The 17,023-nt window shown below is 31.2% G+C and overlaps 1 protein-coding gene and 1 long non-coding RNA gene across 2 annotated transcripts; one reads left to right on the forward strand and one right to left on the reverse strand.

Moving 5' to 3' along the window:
- The first annotated feature begins 2,955 nt into the window (after positions 1-2,955).
- LOC107403484 (7-deoxyloganetin glucosyltransferase-like) lies at positions 2,956-5,066 on the forward strand. The gene is made up of 2 exons (XM_016010369.4): positions 2,956-3,583; positions 3,922-5,066. Exons 1-2 carry the CDS (start codon positions 3,073-3,075, stop codon positions 4,857-4,859), a joined length of 1,449 nt encoding a protein of 482 aa, XP_015865855.3. The 5' UTR covers positions 2,956-3,072; the 3' UTR covers positions 4,860-5,066.
- A 5,763-nt stretch (positions 5,067-10,829) lies between these two features.
- On the reverse strand, positions 10,830-13,062 carry LOC125423021 (uncharacterized). Its single transcript, XR_007241555.2, has 2 exons — positions 12,535-13,062; positions 10,830-11,314 (listed from the first exon to the last, which is right to left on the reverse strand). It is a non-coding gene; the product is annotated as an uncharacterized LOC125423021 (long non-coding RNA).
- Between the last annotated feature and the right edge of the window lie 3,961 nt (positions 13,063-17,023).

Genomic DNA, 17,023 nt, shown 5'->3' on the forward strand with positions numbered 1-17,023 from the left:
GGATCAAAATGTTGCCAACTTATCTACGGTCATTTTTTTATTATATTATTTTTATTCTATTTCAGTGTGGCAATTAGACTAGCAGGTTTAGGTTGAAAAGGTTAATTTTTTTTTTCCTTTGAAAATAATATAATTTTATTATAGCATAGCAAAAGATATTATATTTCAATGCATAAATGGAAATAACCATTTAGGATCTTTTTCCATCTAAAATTTATAATAATCCAATATATCGAGCAAGTTGGTGAATCACTTGATTAGTTTCATGTGAAAAAATACCTAAGAAAACGAAGTACAACTATTTTACAACCTTTCAATATCCTCAATGAAAAAAAAAGAAAAAAAGAAAAACTAAAATCTGGTAAAAGAGATATTAAATAATCGAGAATCACTTCCAATTTCACCACCATGAAAAGTTTAATTATTATGGTTTTGTAAACTAATCTTTATCTGGTGCTATTTATATAAATTAAAACATTTTACACATTCTATAAATTTAATATTTTATCATCAAAAGTTTCAAAAAGTTTTTCTTTTTTCAATTATTCAACTGGGGATTCAATCAGATTCAATTAGAACGAGTTGAGGTTTACTGTTGATATAGCGGTGGTGGGTTATTCTTATTCTTATTATTATTATTATAATTTTAAAATATCTTAGGCTTCCGTTGTTGAACCTTTTTCTAATTTTATATTACAATAAAGGAGGAATTGATGTTTGAAAGGAATGGGCTAGATGAGAACAAGTCGGTTGATTATCAATGTAAATTACTAGCAAAAGGAGAAACAAAATTTGTCGTTTGGTCTCTTTTTTTCGTGCTACATGATCAACGGTGGCTTTCTTTTGTAAATGAAGTCAAAGAAAAGGTATAAAAGTTAATCAAAGAAAACAATGGAATAAAGCTTTTGAAATTGCCAATTAACATGTGTGCAAGAACAGATGAAGTCGGCCCAATCGGAGGGTTGAGATGGACTTGGATTCAAAGTGTTTGTCGGTCAACAGCCCAATTGTCGTAGAATGAATTTGAAAACGACAAAAACAAGTTGAAATTTAATGTGGTGGATTGATCGAGATTTCCTTCTCCATATTATTTTATATCATATATTCATCATAACCGCGTGGTCAGCTTTCTTGACGGAAATGGGCCTTTTTTACTGGCAAAAAAAACAGTTTATTATTATTATTATTATTTATTTATTTTTGCTTGAATTGCTGCAAATGGACTTCTATCAACGAAAACGACCAGCTAATAACTGCATTAAAGTCCACTTAATTTATGATCGCAAAATCTTTAAATTACCATATATTTTAAATTTTCTACTTATTTATTTATTTTTTTGTTTCATAATAATTTTCTAATTGTCCCTGAACAGTTATTTACCTTTTTCTATAACGTTTCTGTATGAATATATACAACATAATGATACTTTTTTATTTACACGTTTGTTTCCTTCTCACTGTTTGAAATCTATTTAAAATTTTAACCAAGAAAAAAAAAGACAAAAATCAATAATTTGAAAGTAATATCGGCATAGGCAAATAAAAACACTTATATATATATATATATATATGTTTCAATAATAATAGGAAAAAGATGTGGTACATTCACCCAAAAAAAAAGAAGGAAAAAAAGATGTGGTACTGAACGGTGCCTTAAATCGGGGGTATGGGCGACGTATTAATGGTGCAATAAATGTCGACTATATTAGGAAACAGACAGTACTGAATTGAAGATAATCAAAAGAAAGCCATCCATTTTTTGATAAATCGTTTATCATCTATTTGCTATTGCATATTTATAAAAATTAATACCCTACCAGATAATCCATTTATATTGAAAAGGCCCTTACGCCCTGCTAAGTTTAATATTATTTTGTCACGAATCAGACTTCTGTCTTTTCATCGTTATTTTCTGTTCAGAAAGAAATAATAAAGAAAAAGAAAAAAAAACTTTTTTCCGTTCAATTATGAGTTCACTCCTTACGTCATGATCAAAACCATACAAAAACATTGCATCTAAGCAAACACACTAAATTAATTACTAATACTTAAATTATTTTTTTCATTAGGCTTCAGCTAAGACGTCACCGTATAACCTTTAACAAAAGACAAGAACCTTTTTCTTTTTTTTTTCATTCTCTTTTGATTAAAAAAAATAATAATAAATTTAGAGAGATGGAAACTAGTCTTTACAATCTTGAATGATGGATCCACCGGCATAGAGTTCCACATCCGGTGAAACTGATGGTGGAACTCTCAAACCTCTGCCTAAGGAAACTCTTACTTAGCCCATTCAACCAGATGGCAAGAGCCTTCTTTATATCTAAAAGAGTTGGTTGGTTAGAAAAAATAATAATAAAAGAAAAGAAAAAGTGTTCAAAGCAGCATTTGCCTTCTCCTATCTTTCAAGTATCTCCTACCTTAAAATATGGAAGAGCAATCAAAGTAAAACATCTATTAGACACTTTTCAATCATAAGAAAAATGCAATTTGACATAATGATGATCACTAGCAGCAGACCATTGATGTATTCATCACATCAGCAAAACGCGTATCATATCCCACTTTGTAGGATAATTGACCAAATGGTAATACTCTATTTCCACCGATAAAATAACATATTTACCGAAGAAAAATAAAAAAACAAATAAAATAATATAAAATATATATTTTCATGGAATTCACCCCAAACAAGTTTCAGGCCGTTTGTCTTACTTGATTATGAAACAAATAAACCACAATTATTTTGACGGTAAGAGTGACAGTTCTTACTTGATTATGAAACAAATAAACTACAATTATTTTGACGATAAGAGTGACAGTGAAGACATTTTTGGGGCTACTCGCAGTATGATTTGTTTGACTTTTTATTTTATTTCATTTATAAATTTAAAAAAAATTTCAAAGAAAAGTCTGACCATATCGTTTTGGGGCTATAAAAACCAAAGATGTGCACACATCTCGTCATACCAATCCATATTCTCCATTGTTCCTGATCCTAAGTGAAAAAGCTAGAATTCTAAAAACACATTTCTTTTCCTGTATAAGCTTTTTCGGTAAAGAGAAAGAATAATGGGTTCCCTTACCATTATAGAGAAGCCTCATGCAGTGTGCATACCATACCCAGCTCAAGGCCACATAAACCCAATGCTCAAATTTGCCAAACTCCTCCATTCCGAAGGCTTTGATATCACCTTTGTCAACACCGAGTTCAACCACAAACGCCTCCTTAAATCTAGAGGTCTCAATGCCCTTGATGGCCTCCCTTCCTTCAGGTTTCGAACCATTCCCGATGGCCTGCCTCCGACCGACGTGGAAGCCACTCAAGACATACCTTCTCTGTGTGAATCAACTAGAAAAAACTGCTTAGCTCCCTTTAGAAGCCTTCTTTCCAACCTCAATTCCTCCCCCGATGTCCCTCTTGTCTCGTGCATAATTTCTGATGGTGTCATGAGCTTCACTCTTGATGCAGCTGAAGAACTTGGTATTCCCGAAGTTCTTTTCTGGACAACTAGTGCTTGTGGCTTCATGGCCTATCTTCATTACCATCAACTCATCGAAAAGGGCTTGACACCTCTTAAAGGTACTCTCCAATTAATCACAAAATGGAATTTTGCTCGGAAACTGTTATATTGTCATACCTCTGTTATATTTATGCATATATAATTTTACAGATTTACTATAAAAGGTACTTGAACTTGTTCATAATGTGGACTTTTAAGGTCAAATAACATGTTGCAGAAGCTTCATTTGACAACATGTTACGCACTGTATTATGAAGGAGACATGTGTGTTTTACATCAAAATTTTATAATTTTATTTTGCTATATATATGACGTTGCTTGGTAGAAAATTACCATATGCATATCTATTTTGGTTTCATGTAAGTTTGTTGTATTGATTGCGGTGTTTGATTTGCAGATGCAAGTTTTATAACAAATGGATATTTGGAAACGGTAGTTGATTGGATACCAGGAATGAGAGATATCCGACTGAGGGACATTCCAAGCTTCATAAGAACCACCAATCCAGATGACATTATGCTAGATTTTGTTACGGTCGAATCCGAAAGAGCTAAAAGAGCTACCGCCATCATTTTGAACACCTTCGATGCACTTGAACACGACGTTTTGGATGCACTTGCATCCATTTTACCTCCTGTTTACTCCATTGGACCGCTGCATCTTCTGGTTAATCAGATTACCGACGATGACACGAAGTCGATTGGATCAAACCTATGGAAAGAGGATCAAGAGTGTCTCAAATGGCTGGACACCAAGGAACCAAACTCCGTTGTTTACGTGAACTTTGGAAGTATCACGGTCATGACGGCTGAGCAAATGATAGAGTTCGCATGGGGACTTGTAAGTAGCAACAAAACGTTTCTGTGGATCATTAGGCCTGATCTTGTAGCCGGTGAAACCGCAGTACTTCCTGCGGAGTTTATGGCAAAGACTGAAGAGCGAGGTCTGTTGGCAAGTTGGTGTCCGCAGGAGCAAGTTCTGAACCACCCTGCCATCGGAGGGTTTTTGACTCACAGCGGCTGGAATTCGACGCTGGAGAGCCTGTGTGCAGGAGTGCCGATGCTGTGCTGGCCATTCTTCGCCGAGCAACAGACCAACTGTCGGTACTGCTGCAAAGATTGGGGGATTGGGATGGAGATTGAGAATGATGCTAAAAGAGACGAGATAGAGAGTCTTGTCAGAGAGTTGATGGATGGTGACAAGGGTAAAGAAATGAAGAAGAGAGCTCTGGAATGGAGAAACTTGGCACTGGAGGCTTCTACTTCACCACATGGGTCGTCTTTCTTGAATTTGGAGAGAGTGGTCAAGAGCGTTGATTTATCATCGAAATATTAGAATTTTCTTTCATCTCTATGTATAATTTTTTTTTTTTTTTTTTGGGGGGGGGGGGGTGCTGGAAATCTCTTTGTGTAAGTTATGTTCGACGAGTTCAGTTCTTATCAATCGTGTAACAAGTTTTTTTATTGCCTAAAAATTTAAAAAAAAAGAAAAAAAAAAGAAAAAAAGAAGGGATTTGTCCCTTTGGTTTTTTTTAGCCCTTCAGATTCATCCTGACCAACTGGATTGCTAAACCCAATAACCCACGTTATGAGCTATAACTAACCCATCTAGCTGTTCATCTGGGGGCGACAAAACAGTGCTTTTTTACTTTTACCATGATTCCAAACCTGCCCCACACAAGTCCCAATTTTTTTTGTCTCTAATTGTATCGAAGTGTGATATGATATGTGAAAGTATTAAGTGATGAAAAGACAAAATAATTTAAGTGAAAAGCAAACTATGGTTGCTTCTTCATCAAAATGACACTATATATATCTCGATCGCTGATCACATGGTTGACATTAAAATATGTAGGCTATTTATAACAATAAGTGGGAAGTTTGGTTGAAACCCTAATCTATATGTTTAGTATATGAGATTCCAATTATTTTGATAAACTCTGTTATTATTTTGAATGATCTCGTGTCATAATGTCATATGTTTGGAAAAATTCTATTATTATTTTGGATGGTTTCATGCTGTAATATTGTAAGGTGCAGAATTACAATTTGATGCTATAATACAACTGGGTTTTTTTTTTTCTTTTTCTTTTTCTTTTTTAAAGCTAAAAACCCACGTTTACACTATGTCTACTGTGTATGGGTTGAGTCATGGCTACACATATTAGTCTGACGAAAAAAAGAAAAAAAAACTAATTTATAATTATTTGTACCAATGCCAATTTTTTTTTTTTATAGAAACTGAGGTGTATTGTGAAAATCACCAAAAAGCCTCCAAAGAGGAAGAATTACAAAGAAACACCACATCCAAGCATATCAAGAGCTTGGATATTCAAAATTTCACAAGAGAGGGAAGCTAAATCACTACTTACATTAAAAAACAAGTTTTCGTGAAGGGCTTTCTTGGCTAACAAATTTGCTAGCCTATTAGAAGTCTTAGAGTTCCAAGAAATAAACCAGTTAAAAATAGAGAAGAGGTGTCTGAGAAAAGGGAAGTCATATCTGGTTGACCAGGAGGAGGGGTTGGTCTGGTTATTTATCCCGTTTACTATCGAAGTCGAATATGAAGACCAGTAAATCTTATCCCACTTCAAATTCGCAACCTCCTTAGCTGACAAGCAAGAACCTTGATTCTGCTTCCTCAGGAGAGGTGCAAAACTCCCTCTTCGAACCAACTTGTATAATGTGTCCATTGCTGTCCTTGGCTACAAATGCTAAGCCTGCATTGCCATTAACAAAGGCAGCATCAACATTGATTTTCCTCCATCCTGCTAGGGGAGCCTTCCAACATTCTGTGATCTTTGAAGAGCCATCCTTGACTGAAGCCTTTGAAGCTATGAAATCTTCCACAAGTCAGTTGAAGCGAACGACCACGTCTAAATTAGGAGAAGCATTGGAGAGAATCTTCTCATTCCTGCATTTACAGGCAAAATATAATAGAGTGGAAAGAAAAATAGAGAAGGTCCCTCCCTCCATGTTTTGTGGGCAGGTTCCGGGTCTTGGGTTGATGCAGAGATCCACAAGCTCTTCAACATTAGACACCTCCCAATTGTCTATCATACATCCCCATTTGCTGGCAAAAGCAATCCTTCTAATACAGTGGCATTCTTTGAAAATGTGGAATGCCGTTTCAACTTCAGCATCGTAAAAAATGCAGTATTGCTCACCCTTGCCAAGTTTATTGAAAAGATCCTCTCGGGTAGGAATAACGTTGGCAAGCACTCTCCAAAGAAAGATTTTCAGCCTCTCATGAATTTTAAGCTTCCAGAGATTCCGCCATTTTCCATTGTCAGCTCTCTACTTGTCATCTTCGAACAAAAAGTCATAGCAGCTCTTTACAGAGAAAATTCCTTCCTTATTACCTTGCCAAATAAGCTTGTCTTCACATTGAAAAGGTGGCATCTCTAGCTGTAAGATGGCTTCTACCGACTCCAAATTACATAAGCTGCGGATTGACCTCTCATTCCATGCATGCGAGTTCTCATCCCATAATTCAAATACCCTATGCCAGGTTGCAATATCTGAGCCCTCCTTTGCTGTGGGGATCTTATTAGGGAGACCAAGAAGCCAAAGGTCTGTCCAAGGATCAATAGAAGAACCATTACCCAACCGAAAGCATGAGGCTTTGCGAAGGATCTTCCTGGATTTGACTATCCCTCTCCAAACATTGGAAGTTCTTATCTTCAGGGCATATCCAAAGAAATTTGAGTTAGAAAGGTATTTGGTCCTAAGCAGTCTGGTCTATAAACATTCTTCTTCGCAAGCTATCTTCCAACCGAGTTTGGCGAGAAGAGCCAAATTCATATCCATGAACCTTCTGAATCCCAGCCCTCCCAAATCCTTTGGCTTACATATGTCCTTCCATGCTTTTAGAGCCAAGTAACCTGAGCTCTTAGGATTGGTTTCCCACCAGAAATTGTGCACTAGCCTATCCAGATCCTCACAAATTCCCGAAGGAAGGAGGTGTGTAGACATGGTGTATGTAGGAATGGCTTGAACGATTGACTTAATGAGAGTAACTTTGCCCGCTTTGGAAAGAAGATGTCTGTTCCAACCTTCCAGCCTGCTTTTGACTTTGTCTTTGAGCTTGAAAAACTCCTTAGTCTTGTTCCTTCTCATGACTAGAGAGTTTCCTAGATGGATTGCATTATTTCTTATATCTTTAAACCCCAAAATATCTTTGATCACTTTTCTGTCTTTCTTGGGAGTGACCTTTGAGAAGAGGATATTCGATTTTTCAAAACCGGTCTGCTGTCTAGTCCAACTACAATATCTAGTTAGGCAATCATTGACTGTAAGAGCTTCTTGAGGGTCTGCTCAACACATAATCAACAGGTCGTTTGCATACATCAGGTGAGATATGGCAGGAGCATTACGAGCAATCTGAATGCCGTGAATCCTTCCTTGGTCCTCCTCTCTCCATAGTAAATGAGTTAGAAACTCTGAACTTAGGATGAACAATAGTGGCGACGGTGGGTCTCCTTGCCGGACGCCTCTCTCCGGTTTAAAGGACCTACATCTACCCCCATTCAATAGCAAAGAAAAACTGACCGAACTAATGCAGCTTTGAGTCAACCATCGAAACTCCTAAGAGAATCCCCACACCTCAAAGGCCTTATCAATAAAGTTCCATTCTAATCTATTATAGGCCTTCTTCAAGTCGATTTTGATTAACATCAATCCTTTCTTTCCTTTATGAGTTCGAATTTTATGGACTACTTCATGAGCAATGACAGTATTTTCCGCAATTCACCAGCCTTTGACGAAAGCACCTTAGTTGGGCAAGATGATCCTGTCCATAAGATTGCTAAGTCTTTTTGCCAGAATTTTCGCCACAATCTTGTAGACAAAATTGCACAAGCTGATCGGTCTGAAATGATTGAAGTTCTGAGGTTGATTTGTTTTGGGGATTAACACAATGAATGTTTCATTAGGCGAAAAGGGAATTCTTTTAACTCTGAAGCATTACTGCGTGAACTTAACAACTCTATCCTGCATTGTTCTCCAGTAGCTCCTGAAGAAAATACCCGAAAATCCATCCAAACCAGGGCTCTTTAGAGGGTGAAGGCTCCAAATAGCATCCTTGATTTCCTCAGCTGTGGGGATTCTAATGAGATCCAGATTTTCTTGTCTAGAGATGTAATTTTTTCCCAATAAATTAACCTCTTCTGGGATCCTCGGGAAGTCTAACTTGTACAGCTTTTTGAACTGATTCATGAAGTACATGCCGATCTGGTAAAAAACATAGATCCAATTATGCTCCTCCTTAATGGCATTGATGCGATTCCTTCTCCTTCGAATAAGCAGGCTGGAATGAAAGAATTTAGAATTCCTATCACCTTCTTTTAACCAAACTTCTCTTGATTTCTGACGAAGGATGGATTGCCATCTCTCACGCTGCACTCTCAATTGATCTAGAATATTAGACTCCTTAGCCACATCTTTGAAATCCTCTTGTCGCATCAACTTCAATTCTGCTTCCAACTCCTGAATCAACATAAAATGAGAGACTTATAGAAATTCACATAAGTTTCTTCTTGTTGCTAATAAGAAGAAATTGAGAACTAGAGTTATCAACAAAAAGTCCAAGGGAGACAGTACGTTTTATTGTAAGCCTAGCTAATTTTTCCTGGTGTCATTTTAATTTGCACGTTTTCTTCTTTTGACTTACTTGACAGTTCTATAATTAGTCAGAGTCATACGGGCATCTTCCAAAGACATTGTGGTGTATATCTTTATCTGCAATCGTTTATCAGTTGAATTAAGAGATATCTTCAGTACCCAAGATTGAAGATCTTTACGTATCAAAATAGATACTTACATTATTATTCTATCATTTATTTTATAATAATGTACACTAAAAATATTATTTACTATAAACTTTATTTATATAATCATAAACAATATAATTAAAAAATAATAAATAAATTTTAATTTTTAGACTATTAAATAAAAAGCTCATAAAATCAATGAAATTAAAAAGGGGTTACAATAGAGTTTTTATAAATGGATTTGCTAAAAAATTAACTTCAGAAATGATAAATAATGATTTTTTTTAAATATAAAATATGATTTTTCAAACTTTAAAGTCTCCATGGACTTTCTTCAAATTTGAAAGTGTAAATAAATTTTTCCCAATTATCAAAAACAAAGAATCTAAACAGTGCTAATAATTATTGATGTTTTGGCCATTGGCTAGGAAAAGTCGACATCAAATGACTGGTAATTGTCAAACTTGATATTTCACCATCCAAATATATATATATATATATATATATATATCTATATATATATATATACACGTAACAATTAATTCAGAAGAAAGCTGAGGAAACTAGTAGTCAGCTTTCAAGTAAAATAACATAAAAAGAAGGACCTTGCGAAAAATAACAAAGGAATCCAAGATTAAGTGGATTTGAGGTTGGCCATCATGGTTCGGTATAACTGAATATATGTTGCAAAGTACATGTTGAAAAAAAAAAAGAAAAAAAGTAAGATAGATATTTTGGTATATAGATAATACCAACTTAAGTGTTCAAACTATAATTTATCATTTTTATAAAAAAAATATATTATATCGCATTATTTTTATTAATTTATATAGTTACTAACATAAGAAGATTGTTAATTTTATTTTACAATAGAATACCAAATCTTTTTTTTTTTTTGAGGGAGAAAATACCAGAAGTTCCTATAAAACTTATCTATAAATTTTTTTTTGAAACTAATATTGCGTAATAAATATATTAATATGAATAGTTATCACTAATCACTTCTTACCAATCACTTAATATATAATTAAATTAATTAAGTCTACAATTTTGATAATGTATTATATTCAAGGTTCAAAATATCCAAAATTATTATTATTTTTTATGAATTTTTATCGATATTCGATATTTTTCAATAAATACACTAGAATTTTTATTTTTATTTTTTGATAGAATTCCACTTGTACCTTTAGTTAGTGGCCTAGCCACATTATGCCTAAGCTTTTTTATTTTGTAAAAAATATGTATAGTATTTTTTAGATAATTAAGAAAAAAATAACTTAAATATATATTTGGTTCCCTAAATTTTACATTATGCTTTCCGATATATTGGAGTTTGGTGTGGTTTTTGGTTTCACTTGGTCAAGAGTGTTGTACACAAGTTATTAGTCTTATGCACAGCTTTTAATCTGGTTTTCGGTCTGGTATTTAGGTGATTTTTGTGTTTGTTTTGGTATGGTGATATTGAGGTTTGTTAGGGTTTTAGTTTGGAAGGAAGAAGAAGAAGATGAAGAATAAGATAAGATGTTAAAATAGGCCACACAAACTAGACAGCACAATTTATCATTTCATTTCATTCATTTGTTGCATTTTAGAATTCAAAAATTTCACATTTTCCACTCCAAATTCCAATACATAACCCTTTCAATCACCAGCTTACATGTGAGTGTACAAATATGGCAAAGATTGGTGGGACTTTGAACTTCAAAATACTGTCTCCTCCAAATCGGGTAATGCTAATTTGACCTGATGGAAGGCTAGGATATCTTCATCCAAATTGCTTGAATGTTGACATGTGGCATATTGAAATATTAAGGATGAAATTTGGAGAAGATCAGGTACAAAAGAATTGGGTAAGGTCTCCAATTTATCTCAAACCCATGGGCCATAACTGCTGGAAATCTCAGCAGTTATGCCAACTTGCAACCTGCATATCTTGGCTTCCCAAGTCCTTTTTAAGTCATTCTTTTTGCTTTATTTTCTTTTACATATGTATTACAACATATCCAAAAATCATAACCTGGTTCCAAAAACCCAGAATATGTCAGCCTAAAAAATGGACCTATGTTGTTGGAAACATAATTTTCAGCATATAGCCATTTTACAAAACAAAATCAATATCCAACAAAGAGACAACTTCTAAGATAAATACAACAAAATTTAGGTATTCAAAAAGACATTAAAAAGAACATAAAACATAGACATAAATATTGTTTTAAGATATTCAACAAAATATTTCTTATAAATAAAAAGAGTGCAAACCTTGGTAAACTTTGGTTTGCACAAAATAACAAGATTACCACTTTTTCAACACGATATACGTTAATACATTTTAAAATTACATTTTTTTGTGGGTTGAATTTTTTATTTTTGTTTTTACATTTGATACCCTATACTATTAAAAATTTACATATTTATCTAAATATGTTCACGTGCTACTTATGTGACATTTATTTACCTCCAAAACTGATTTTTCGTTTTTTTTTTTTTTTTTTTTTTTTTTTTTTTGTTTCTTGAAAAATTCTACTTAAAATACTAAAGGATCTCAATATAGTTCCTAAATTACCATTTTATCTATTTTATTTTTAGATTTTTCTTTTTTTTTCCTTTAGAGCCTCTTTTCTGCTTTTTGTATTCATATTACCTAACAAGGGATGAGTTGCCAACAGCATGAGACTCCCGTTGCTCTATTGATAGTGATTTCTACTTTTTGCCCTTTTAAAAATTTTCAAACAATTTTTTTATTACATGCTCTACGAACGCCACCCTCCTGCTTCTTTTTCTCTCTCTATCCCCTCTATTCTTTCAATGATGATCTTGACCAATCTAAAATGGTTTGAGGAGGTTTTGTATCGAGATTCTAAAGGACATGTTGACGGATAAATTGAAACCCAACATCACATGTCTAAAGGATTAGCCTTGCTCAAAAGCGGGAATTTTATGGATAATAAGTTGCCTTGCAGGTAAAGCATGCATAAATGACAAAATTACCAGAAATATGATGTTGGCAGATCAACTAATAATAGTTTAAAGAAAAGATCCTAATCCTAAAATAAATATAAAAATATAAAAAATAAAAAGAGGGAAGATGAAGTAGTTTTTTTGGTAAATCTAATATTTATGAGACCGTGTATAATTAATTTAAAAATCTAAAAATAAACTTTCTTTTTATCTTTTTCTTTTTTTTGCATTAATTTCTCGTAAATCAAATTTGACAATTAAAACCAACACGAGACTCACCATTTTACTGAAGAAGCAGAATATTCTGTTTTGCTGCCATTAGAGAACAACGATGAAGAAGAAGAAGAGGAGACATTGTAAATCAGAATTTTAGAAGTTGGGATTAATTTCGGAATTTTGTAAATTTGGAAATTGAGAGGTTTTATAAGAACTATCAAATAGTTTGGGAATTGGGTATTGATACTGTAAAATCAAAAAATTTTACCAGTTAATTCTTGAACAATTGCTTGGAACTGAGAACCATTTGTTGGCCTGGAGCATCATAGGGCTAAAAAAAACCTTTATCTTTATGGGTTTCTTCTTTTCTATGATGAGTTTTTTGCTCACAAGGGTCGATTATAATTGTTTCTTCTTATTTTTTCCATCTGCAAAGAGAAATAGAGATCTGAAATGATCGAGAAAGAGGTAAGAGTTCGTTTCTTGTTTTATTTTGTGTTAAGGTATATTTATAAGATTTTTTACGTTCTTTCTTCTTCTCCAACTGTACCAAAACGATTGAGTTTTGTCCTTGGTTTTTTCCCAGATTAATAGCATAAAGCCAAAAAAAATAAAATAAAATAATAAAAATAATACTAAATAAAAGAAAGAAAAAAAAAGCATTTTGGGGTAAATAATGTCTTCTTCTCCAACTAAACCAAAGTGATGAGTTTTTTTTTTCATAATTATTATTATTATTATTATTATTATTTTATTTGTAATAGCATACAATGAAAGAAAAAATAACTGGGGTAAATAATATGTTATGTGAATAGCACATGACCCTTTTTAACTTTACAAGAAAATGTAATTTTAATGGATACTGAAGTGTAATTTTTTCCCTTTATTTATTTATTTTTATTTTTTTATCAAACATCCCACTTTCCTTACATAAATAAGATAGTTGGAAAAAGCAATCCCAAAGAAAAAAATAAATTAAAAAAATGGAAAAAGTAATAATAAGATGGTTGGAATTTAAGACGCGCAATTATCCTCTATGGACCAATATTAAGTTTCCATTATAATCACGTGTTAACATTTATAACGAAATGGACTTTTCAATTTTTTGTTTTTTGGAAATAAATAGACTTTTCAATTTTTCTTTTCTTTTTCTGAGAGAAAGGACTTTTCAATTCAAAGGATGTTTTCTCAACCAACTGAAAACGGATTTAAAAGTAATTATTAATGGATTTTTTCTTTTCAACCGGCTAGAAGCAGGATTAAAAGTTACCTGTATCATAATTACAACACACACACACACACACACACACACACACACACACACACACACAAATTCATATACACATACTTGTTATTTAGTTTTATTTTTTTATCGTTTAAAACAATTTTCTTTATTCCGGTGTTTCTAAATTTAAAATTTCGGTATCAATAAAAATATCAATAGTATAAAATATAAAAATATTTATAAAAACATAAAAAATTATCGAATATTGATAAAAATTTATAAAAAATGATGAAATTTGATGAAAATTTATTTAGAAAAATAGAAATTTTTATTGAAACTTTAGAATTAGCTTATATAATTAATTAATTATCAAATTGATTATTAAAATTGTAAAAATATTGAATGAATATTATATATCTCTTAATCAATTTATTCTTAGTAAGTTTTAATAGCTAAAAATATACTGTTATTAATAAAAAATGTAAAAAATACATAATTAATAAAATTATTTGTTAATTAAGATATATAAAACAATTATCGTAATTAAAGTATATTTTATAAATATAATTTCAATACTATAAAGAGCTTCTAAGTGATTAAGAATTGTTTGTATTTTTCTCATTTTCATTTTAAAATGTAAAATATAAGAAGTAATTATTAAGATATATATGTTTATGATAATTTTGCATGAAGTTATTAATATAATGTCGATATGAATATATGAGAATTAAGTTTGTAAGTATCAAATATCATTGATATCGAAAATTTGAATCTTGATTTGCAAAAAAATATATTTCTTGCATATATTTCAATTTTTGTTTACATTCTAATTTTTATCTATTTTATAATGTTTATATAAATATTAAATTCATTATTGTAAAAAAAATAATAATAGGTAGGTAAACTTATAATTTGTGATATGATTTTCTCTAAGAATATGATAGGTAGACTTGTTTAATGTAATTTTGGAATTTTTTTGTTAAATATGATTTTTTTTTAATTTTTATTTGCCTAGTATTAGAAGACAATTAAAAGGTAAAAAAAAAAAACTATTAGTAATATTAATTTAGCAAAAAGTTTTACTAAATGTCAATAATATTTATAAAATTTTTGATAAAAAATTTAATAAAAAAAGCATAGATATTTTCAAAATTTCTATAAAAATTTAAGGAAGTTTTTAGAAATTTCCATAGAAATTATGAATCTTTTAACCAAATTGTGAAGAATTTGATTGAATATTATAATGAAAATTATAATTTTACATGAAAATTATGAAAAAATATTGAAAGTTTCAGTTTATATTATGAAAATTATATTATTTTCCATTTTCCACTTGAGAGTTAAATTTCCTTTCAGTATGTTTAAAAAATGAAAATTTCACAGAAAGTTTCGATATTTTAATGTATGAGTGTCTCAACATATTAACGACATGCTTTTTAGTCATTGAATTGCATAAATGGTTGATATTTAAAATTATATTTATTAATTATTTAATATGAGTTTGTTTTTTCTAAATAAAATTTTAGTATGATACTAAACCCCTATTAAAAATTTTTTAAATTTTAAATTTTAACTTTTGATGTGATTTAAAGGCTAATAAAAAAAAATCTGATATTAAAGATATATGATAGTCCTATGTTAGCCCATGACTTCTCAGGCATAGATATGAGGGCTTATAACTAAATTAACCTCATTTGATCACACATAAACCGCTCAACTCAATCATAAGAAAGTCTTAATAGCTAAAATGAAACTTGAGACAAAGTGTAGGGTTTCTTATAATTTACCATATACTTTTAAAAAAATTTCATCTAAAATGTATAGTGATATGTAAATATGACAATTATAATTTAACTAATTGTATCTAATATGAAAATATGATAATTTTAAGGAGAAACTGCCATTTTTTTAAGGGTGTATAAGGGGGGTGGTTCTATATATTTTAAATACAAAAAGTTTTCTGTAAAATGAAAGATTTTTTCAAACTTCAAAATGTTTTTTTTTAAAATTATTTTTAATTAATGATTATAGAACCTCAAGAATAAATTAAAAAGCAATCTTGTTTATTGAATCACAAAAATTTAACTAAATTAGATAGAAATGTATCTTCTTCTTTTTTAATTTATTTTTCCTTTAGGTTTTGAAAAATAAAGAAAGAAAGAAAGAAAAAGGTCTCGATGTATTTTTTCTTTTTCAGCTTAAAAAGTTTGATGAAGTTTGTCTTTAAGTTTTATCAAAAAAGAAGGTTAATCATTGAATGAGTGTCGGCCTTAAATTCGATATGCGTGGGTCGATATTATTACTAGAAGTACAATGAAGTTTCCCAACAATTAAAACCAAACTTAATTTGTCTAACAAAAATTTAACCTTTGCTTCCAAACGCTTAAATGAGAATTAGAGTTTTTTTTTTTTTTTTTTAAGTTAATATGTAAAAGAAACGTAGACCAATTCTATTTCTAAAGTTGTTTGGCCTCGATCACACTTTACATGCGCTTAAATAATAATAAAAATTTAGTCTTTTTGGAACAACACATATGACAATAATAATTTGTGATAATTCTCAGGTTTTGGTTCACCTGATACTAGTCAACTTCCCTCAATTAATAATAATAATAATAGTGCAATTGGGCTTCTGATTGGTTTTTCTTTTGTACCAATCCAATATTTTGTCATTCCTGATTAATTATCTTACTGTTTGTATCATCATCAACTCATAAGAACTGCAATCCAAGCAAAACCAGAAAACTGTTCCAAATGTTGAGAGGATATCGACTAATAAGACTTCCAAAAGTTATCTTAAAGAAAAACGTGCACGCATATATAATAGAAAAGCCTTACGTTGAATTCCAAAGAGTCGGTGGCGATTGTCTCCAACCGGTATATTGGATGCATTCCACCTTTTCATTATGTACCCATTTTTTTTCACTTTAAATTTTATAATCACATTAAACTTTTAAAAATAATTTTTATTTGTAAATTGTTAAATTTTGTGGACCAAACAATACAATAAATGGACAAGTAAAGTTTTGACACATCATGAAAGTTGATAGAAGTGATTGATATAAAGAGCCGAAGTATTTTTCAAATGTTAATGTTCATCAACAACGTTCCTGCCCACTAAAAAAATGAAAGGCATGCAAAATTTAAGCAAAAACTAATTGGAAGGAGACAGATGGCAGCAACTATTTGGTGTTAATTTTAGATTCTGAATTGAAGGCTTAATGATAAAATCCTTCCCAATTTATCAAAATAATAATAACAATAATAATAATAATGAAATTGGGCTTCTGATTCTCAATTTTTTTTCTTTTTCAGTACCAATCCAAT

This window comes from Ziziphus jujuba, chromosome 5 (genome assembly GCF_031755915.1).
Source record: "Ziziphus jujuba cultivar Dongzao chromosome 5, ASM3175591v1".
NCBI lineage: Eukaryota > Viridiplantae > Streptophyta > Magnoliopsida > Rosales > Rhamnaceae > Ziziphus > Ziziphus jujuba.

Bases quoted from the DNA above. Each gene is read 5' to 3' on its own strand.
- LOC107403484 (XM_016010369.4), top strand. From the start codon at position 3,073: ATGGGTTCCCTTACCATTATAGAGAAGCCTCATGCAGTGTGCATACCA. The intron at 3,584-3,921 runs GTACTCTCCAAT...TTTGATTTGCAG, and splicing joins GGGCTTGACACCTCTTAAAG to ATGCAAGTTTTATAACAAAT.